The 8,628-nt window shown below is 48.4% G+C and overlaps 1 protein-coding gene across 2 annotated transcripts in view; it reads left to right on the top strand.

Annotated features, from left to right (window-relative positions):
• Window positions 1–462: 462 nt before the first annotated feature.
• Window positions 463–8,628, top strand: part of LOC123875375 (endoplasmic reticulum metallopeptidase 1-like) — a 28,100-nt gene continuing 19,934 nt past the window's right edge. The window contains exons 1-4 of one of the 2 annotated variants that reach the window (XM_045921160.1): window positions 463–752; window positions 2,590–2,808; window positions 3,329–3,476; window positions 5,294–5,422. In XM_045921160.1, the coding sequence (XP_045777116.1) occupies window positions 747–752; window positions 2,590–2,808; window positions 3,329–3,476; window positions 5,294–5,422 (502 nt within the window). In that variant the 5' untranslated portion in view covers window positions 463–746. Of the gene's footprint in view, window positions 753–2,589; window positions 2,809–3,328; window positions 3,477–4,308; window positions 4,861–5,293; window positions 5,423–8,628 lie in introns of those variants that run through there. The other variant, XM_045921159.1, reaches the window with a different exon arrangement.

The following is an 8,628-nucleotide window of genomic DNA, read 5'->3' as shown; positions in this document are numbered from 1 at the left end:
TAAGGCAAGCTTGTTCTCGTCCTCTATGTCAGTCACACTAATCATAGGCTACCTAAGTATTGGTCTGGGTGTGTTTTCAGTAGGTAGGTATCTGTAGGTATGTAAAATCATAAACTTAAATGTATTCTGTGGTTTTCTGGTTTTCAGTACCTAACAGTTTTGTAATCACTGGTAAACTGGTAATCAGGACTTCGTCTGTGTTGGTGTTAGCTGGCAGGCGTGCTCTGCCTTTTTGGTGTGTTTTTTTGTTAAAACTGACTGGAAAGCGTTCTATGGGGGTGCCGTGCGTAACTATGTTGTTGGCGAGCACCGGTACAGACGGGGTCCATACTTGTATAGTTGAGTTTAATTGTTACAAATTGCTACAAACAAGCGAAAATTGTACGTCTATGGTGATTACATACTCTTTGATCACTAGTTTCGTAGGGAAGTGATTACATAGGTACTCTTTGACTAGTTTTTGACTTGAGTTTGATGTGTGAAGTGAATTCTAATTCAATTTTTAGATACAAAAATAACGACGATTATTTATTTGCAGATACACATGAATTTGCGTTGAATAAAAAAATATGATAAGTAATTGTAAAAAAATATATCGGTAAAATGATGAGAACTTCTGAATATTTACATTAATCTGAATTTCTTGTTAAACTTATCAGTGTTTTTGTTATTGATGTGAGATTGAAACTGCATTATTGGAGTATTGCGGCAATTTGTTGATCCGTCGTTCTGTAGATATTCATGCGATGCAGGTATTTTATTTCCCTTTAAAGAAGAATTTTGTTAAGTTTTAAAAGTAAGAAACTGCTTAATATTTGAGCTGAAACAGTATTCCCATAGTGGAAGGCTGAGGAGCGGGTGTAGTGGCGCTCTGAAGGCCTACGTCCAACAGTGGCTGTCCACGGGCTGATGATGATGATGAGTGTTCATATCGGCAACGCAACATAACAATTTGATATCTTCGTTTCTACGGTTTTTGCAGTAAGCTAATAAAAAACTGGTTTTGTAGAATATAAGTCCAAAGTTCAGATGTTTTGTGTGGTTGTAGTTCATGCTCAGTGGCAGTTTGTTTTACAAGCCACTTCATAATGTCAAGAGTAAATAGGATATTTATTTTTTAATACAGTTGCTCAAAAATGGTCGTATTGCAGGGACGTATAGCGTTCGGGATGGATGTGGGCTATTACATACTCCTGCTTTTTTTTTACCTTTCCCGCACTCGTGCGATCTCTTTTCTCAACTGTCAAAATAATGTCTAATAAAAAGAAAAACCAACCATGACGTTTTTACTAAAAAATTCATAGAAGTTTTTATTATTCATGCAAATACGTATATTTCTAAAAAGAAGCTACTAATTTGTTTCAATATCAGATTTAATGATTTGATTGAATGAGTTTGGTTAGGTTTCATTTCATTTCATCTCATTAAATTTCATTTTCATTTCATATCTAAAAAACTTCTACTGAAGACTTGGCTGTATGGGCATAGTTCCCTTTGCCTACCAGAATGGGTGAAGAAAAAAAAACTCTGCTTATATTCTACGGTTGGCACCATTTTTCAGAAATTTTCTTTGCGAGTTTAGTTGTTTGTTGCACAAAATGAGTAATTTCGACCCTAGTTTTTATCTATCTATCACATCACACTAATATTATAAAGGCGAAAGTTTGTATGGACGGAACTACTGGACTACAAAAACTACTGGACGGATTTGGCTGAAATTTGGAATGGAGATAGATAATATCCTGGATTAGCTCATAGGCTACTTTTTGTCCCGGAAAATCAAAGAGTTCCCACAGGATTTTGAAAAACCTAAATCCACACGGGCGAAGTCGCGGGCATCGGCTAGTTAACAGTAAAGTTGTTTTAAATTAAGTTAGTTGAGTTTATTGTGTTTTTATTATTTTGTTAAATTGCTTCATTTTTTCGCAACTGTATTAAAAATAGTCGTTCAGTACACGTGCGGAACTGTCATTGCAACTTGTCGGAACTCTTTGCAATGACAGCCTTTCCACACTTGTAATGAAATATACTATTTCTCATCAATGTCTTTTTTGACATGTTTACTGCAAAAAGAAACTACTGGCTATGTAATTGTATTAAAAAATAATAATTATTATTTCATGCTGAAAGATATTTTGAGAAAAGTTATATGAGATACTCATAATGTAGATACCTAGTTTCTCCTTTTACCAAAGGTTGACTGGTGGAGGTTGCTCTGATAAGGCCACCTTTGCATACAATGTTTTATCCCAGTGCACTAGAAATTGGGATCAATGAATGCTCACTATGCATTTATTTTAAAATTAAAAAATAAATCCATAATATTACTTTAATATTATAATGCAAGTGTATCTGTCGACTAGCTTTTCGGCTCAACCGTTAGCCGATTTTGTCTTAAAAAATTGAAGAGTTCCCAGGGGAGTTTCGAAAAACCTACATCTGCGCGGAAGAAGACGTAGGAATCATCTAGTTCACTGCAACACAACAAGTGCGTCAAAAAGGGGTTAGAGGCACCAATTGTTGAGGCATTGTCGGTCAGCTTGGATCGGCCTGCGCGCTCGGTGTAACGACAGGGTTGCGTGTGCGCAGCGGGCGCCGGAGCTAGTGAAAGAGAATGTGCGGGCGGCGGGCGTGGTGCCGCTGCGATGGCTGCTGGGCGCCGCGCTGGCCACGGCGCTGACGCTGCTGGTGGCCGCGCTGGCGGACCGGCGCCTGCCGGCCGCGCTGGACCGCACGGCGCCGCCGGAGCACTTCATCGCGCAGATCGCACACGAGCATCTCGTCAACATCACGTCCATCGGCCCTCGGGTAACCATATTAGCTTTGATCCTAGGGGTCGTCGTTCATCACACTACTCTTTTAGCATGGAAGACTGAAGAACCTATACTTACCCATATATACCTAACCCACGAGAAACAATAAATTTTCACAGATCACACTAATATTATAAAGGCGAAAGTTTGTATGTGTGTGTGTGTGTATGTTTGTTACTCCTTCACGCAAAATCTACTGGACGGATTTGGCTGAAATTCGGAATGGAGATAGATAATATCCTGGATTAGCACATAGGCTACTTTTCATCCCGAAAAACCAAAGAGTTCCCACGGGATTTCGAAAAAACTAAATCCACGCGGACGAAGTCGCGGGCGTCAGCTAGTAATTAATAAGGGTTTCATACCTCAAAAGGAAAAACAGGATCTCTTATAGGATCACTTTGTTGTCCATCCGTCCATCCGTCTGTCTGTCCGTTGTGTCTGTCAAGAAAACCTATAGCGTACTTCCCGTTGACCTAGAATCTTGTTGGTGAGAGCCCTACGCTTCCACGCAGGTGGCGGGCAGCTACGAGAACGAGGTGGCGGCCGTGCGCGTGCTGGTGGCGGCGGCGCGCGCGCTGGCGGCGCAGGCGTCGCCGCACAACCGCGTCGACTACGACGTGTTCACGGCCAGCGGCGCCTTCTCGCTCACCTTCCTCGACGGTGAGAGCCCTACGCTTCCACGCAGGTGGCGAGTAGCTACGAGAACGAGGTGGCGGCCGTGCGCGTGCTGGTGGCGGCGGCGCGCGCGCTGGCGGCGCAGGCGTCGCCGCACAACCGCGTCGACTACGACGTGTTCACGGCCAGCGGCGCCTTCTCGCTCACCTTCCTCGACGGTGAGAGCCCTACGCTTCCACGCAGGTGGCGAGTAGCTACGAGAACGAGGTGGCGGCCGTGCGCGTGCTGGTGGCGGCGGCGCGCGCGCTGGCGGCGCAGGCGTCGCCGCACAACCGCGTCGACTACGACGTGTTCACGGCCAGCGGCGCCTTCTCGCTCACCTTCCTCGACGGTGAGAGCCCTACGCTTCCACGCAGGTGGCGAGTAGCTACGAGAACGAGGTGGCGGCCGTGCGCGTGCTGGTGGCGGCGGCGCGCTTGCTGGCGGCGCAGGCGTCGCCGCACAACCGCGTCGACTACGACGTGTTCACGGCCAGCGGCGCCTTCTCGCTCACCTTCCTCGACGGTGAGAGCCCTACGCTTCCACGCAGGTGGCGAGTAGCTACGAGAACGAGGTGGCGGCCGTGCGCGTGCTGGTGGCGGCGGCGCGCGCGCTGGCGGCGCAGGCGTCGCCGCACAACCGCGTCGACTACGACGTGTTCACGGCCAGCGGCGCCTTCTCGCTCACCTTCCTCGACGGTGAGAGCCCTACGCTTCCACGCAGGTGGCGAGTAGCTACGAGAACGAGGTGGCGGCCGTGCGCGTGCTGGTGGCGGCGGCGCGCGCGCTGGCGGCGCAGGCGTCGCCGCACAACCGCGTCGACAACGACGTGTTCACGGCCAGCGGCGCCTTCTCGCTCACCTTCCTCGACGGTGAGAGCCCTACGCTTCCACGCAGGTGGCGAGTAGCTACGAGAACGAGGTGGCGGCCGTGCGCGTGCTGGTGGCGGCGGCGCGCGCGCTGGCGGCGCAGGCGTCGCCGCACAACCGCGTCGACTACGACGTGTTCACGGCCAGCGGCGCCTTCTCGCTCACCTTCCTCGACGGTGAGAGCCCTACGCTTCCACGCAGGTGGCGAGTAGCTACGAGAACGAGGTGGCGGCCGTGCGCGTGCTGGTGGCGGCGGCGCGCGCGCTGGCGGCGCAGGCGTCGCCGCACAACCGCGTCGACTACGACGTGTTCACGGCCAGCGGCGCCTTCTCGCTCACCTTCCTCGACGGTGAGAGCCCTACGCTTCCACGCAGGTGGCGAGTAGCTACGAGAACGAGGTGGCGGCCGTGCGCGTGCTGGTGGCGGCGGCGCGCGCGCTGGCGGCGCAGGCGTCGCCGCACAACCGCGTCGACTACGACGTGTTCACGGCCAGCGGCGCCTTCTCGCTCACCTTCCTCGACGGTGAGAGCCCTACGCTTCCACGCAGGTGGCGAGTAGCTACGAGAACGAGGTGGCGGCCGTGCGCGTGCTGGTGGCGGCGGCGCGCGCGCTGGCGGCGCAAGCGTCGCCGCACAATCGCGTCGACTACGACGTGTTCACGGCCAGCGGCGCCTTCTCGCTCACCTTCCTCGATGGTGAGAGACCTACGCTTCCAGTACTCGATCCCTCTACTTGATTTTCTAATTTGTTATCGATCAATTCGGAAATAATTTTTCTAAATTCAGTCATTCAGCACTATGGCCAAAAATTGTTCTCCACCTCCACTAGAAACGTGGTCTCCCGCCGACCGGGTACCTAAACTAGATATGCCGGAAATCGAGGTTCGATACAAATGTTCAGCTCTGACTCAACTCTGTGTGATTTGACCTGTGACAGTGTTGGTTTTCCCGCGCAGGCATGAGCAACGTCTACCGCGACGTGCAGAGCGTGGTGGTGCGCGTGCGCGGCGCGGGCGGGCGCGGCGGCGCGGCGCGGCGCGCGCTGCTGCTCAACTGCCACTTCGACACCGTGCCCGACAGCCCGGGTGAGCGAGCATTCTATACGTCGCTCGCCGCTGTCCGCGCGCGCTGACCGGCGACACTCGCAGCGATACGAGGAACTGTGTGAAGCACGTCACGTCGCATTACGCAGAGGAGATGGTGTGCGACTGCAAAGACATCTACGAGCGTATCTTTTCAGCTAGTATACCGAGATAGGGACTGTGGACTGTAGACTACGGCGAGCTAGTCATCCTCGCTCAAAACGAATAGTCCAATCTGAACACGAGGTGCGTGGCGGCGCATCTCATACTTTGGCTCTGCGCAGACTACCTCGTTGCAACTTCAGATCGACCGCTCGTTTTGCGATCACCGTAGACAGAATAAGCGTCAGCCTGAAAGTTAAGAGAGATTAGTGTACACGGAGCAGGAACAACTGTGGCTCGGCCTCTTGTCAGCCGGCGCTGGACGAAGCACGACGACGCGTGCGAACAGTTCATTCAGTTCCTTGTATCACAAGTCCCAGCCGCCTCGTGTGTGTCGGGGCCTAATGTTGCCCTTCTTACGCGTATCTAAAAAAACAATTCATTTGTCAAGTTTTTGTAAAAAATCGTTTTTACCAAAAATAAGGGCAGAAAATTGCCAAAAGTAGATATGCATCGCTTAACCATCTTCCCTCACAATGTCGCGCCCGCAGGCGACCGCGACGCGCGCTCCGGGCGAGCGGGGAATCACCCGCTGCACCCCGCACCGCGCGGAGTCAAGGTGGACGAGATTAATTCGATCGACACGCAGCCTCGGCCTAACCATTACACAACTAACCCATCATTTTTTATGAAAATAGAAAATTTATAGCAATGCGTTTAAAGTATGATATTATTTTATTGTATAAAAATACTAGCTGATGCCCGCAGCTTCGCCCGCGTGGATTTAGGTTTCTAAAAATCCCGTGGAACTTTTGATTTCCCAAGACAAAAGTAGCCTCTCCGTAATAGCCCGTCCCCGGAATGCAACGTGTTTCTGTAGCACGTAAAATGATTTAGACGATCGTCTGTTTTTTATTTTATTTTCCTTTAAAAATCAGCATCAGAGTTAAGGAGTTGGGTCCTCGAGGTCAAGGACAAAGTCTATACTTGGTATAGATACCTTCAATATCAATCAATTTATAACCGACAGTTTCTAAATCCTATCAGTTTCGGTGGTGAGGTCCCCTGCAGCATCAGGATTGAGGAGTTGGAATCGACATTTTTTGTGAAACAATGTTGCAAAGTTCCTTTGTCGATTAAAAAAAAATTACGCAAATCGGTTCAGAAATGTCGGAGGTTTCGGTTGACATAGATAGAAACACACACAACTTCCTTTTTGATAGTTGATTAAAAAAGTAGCCTTTGTTACTCCCTAGTCAATCCTCTACTTGTCTGTGAAAATCCCGTGAAAATCGGTTCAGCCGTTCCGAAGATTAGCCCATCCAAACAGACAGACAGACAGACAAGATTTTAAAAACGTGTGATTCAGTTATGGTATCGTTCAACGTTCAAAATTCAAATAACCATATGAGCTTAATAATTATTTCGAAATTACAGACAGACCCTTCAATTTGTCTGTTTGAACGGGCTAATCTTCGGAACGGCTGAACCGATTTTGACGGGATTCTCACAGACGAGTAGAGGATTGACCAGGGAGTAATATAGGCTACTTTTTTAACCGACTTTTAAAAAGGGTGTTGTTTTTTTTCTACCTATGTACACCGAAATCTCCGAGATTTCTGAACCGATTTGCGTATTTTTTTTTTAAATCGATAAAGGAACTTTGCGAGATTGTTTCATACATTTGGATTCCAACTCCTCAATCCTGATGCTGCAGGGGACCTGACCACCGAAACTGATGGGATTTAGAAACTGTCGGTTATAAATTGATTGATATTGAAGGTAATTATACCAAGTATAGACTTTGCCCTTGACCTCGAGGACCCAACTCCTCAACGCTGATGCTGTAAGGAGTTGCATTTCTAAATACTGGTGATCCCTCAGGATTTTTAAAGGATCATCCATTTAAATGTTTTTACGTGGTACAGAAACACGTTGCACCCCGGGGACGGGCTATTACGGACAGGCTACATTTGTCCTGGGAAATCAAAAGTTCCCACGGGATTTTTAGAAACCTAAATCCACACGGGCGAAGCTGCGGGCATCAGCTAGTCAAGAATAGCTTATCTCTGATCTGGGATGATGGTCCCCGGTATACCCACAGGTATAGTAACACGGAGAACTCTCAGGCGAGCAGGTTTCCTCGCGATGTTTTTCTTCACCGTTGAAGCGAGTGATGTATAGTTTAAAACTCTTTGAATGGTTAAAATCTCAGGCCCCTATTCAAATTAAATTAGTTTAACGTACCCAATAACCAGTTAGATCGCTATTAGATGTGGCGCTCCTAACGAGAGTTAATTGGCACCGGCGCGGGCGCAGCAACGCGTGAGCCTCACTCTTCAGCCATGATTTCGTAGTTCACAATTTGTTAGTTACTATATTAGCGAGTTACGTACGCGGCAGCCACAAGGATTTTTGAAGGAAACGAAGATGGAATTTTACTAAAGTTCTAAAATGCTTACATTTTAACCTAACCTAACTTCAGCATCAATGTCAGATGCAGACTGTTACATTATAACGACATAAAACCTCGATAGCTCAACGGTTGAGGAGCAAACTGAATTCCGAAAGGTCGGCGGTTCAATGAAACCCCACCCGTTGCACTATTGTCGTCCACTCCTGGCACAAGCTCTACGCTTAATTGGAGGGGAAAGGGGAGTATTAGTCATAATCAACCTAACCTAACTAAAACGTAAATTGGTCCCAGTTAGTTGGAGTCGCGTGTGACGACGAGGTGAATCTTGCGGACGGCGCGCTGGACTCACGCCTTCGATATGTAACAAGCGCGGTGTGGCGCAGCTGCCAGCTACTCCGTCAATTCGTCACCTCAGTTGGCATCTCATTGTTTGTACCGATGAACGAGTTCAATATTGGGAACTTAGCTGTGTTTGCCTTCCGCTGGAGCGACATTGAGAACTATTCAATGTAGAGGTTTGGAGTTTTCCGCGTGTAGGTAATGACGATTACCGTAACGATGAACGTTTCGGTCCATGAGTTTCGGTTAATTTACATACCTACCTGCCTACCTACCGTCGCGTCGTGCTGTACGACTAAAGTAAACTACAGTAATAATTTGAGTCTCTATTCGACGCAAATATGAGTGAATA

Source organism: Maniola jurtina, chromosome 20 (genome assembly GCF_905333055.1).
Source record: "Maniola jurtina chromosome 20, ilManJurt1.1, whole genome shotgun sequence".
NCBI classification, from domain to species: domain Eukaryota; kingdom Metazoa; phylum Arthropoda; class Insecta; order Lepidoptera; family Nymphalidae; genus Maniola; species Maniola jurtina.
This window is presented reverse-complemented; position numbering and strand designations above follow the sequence as displayed.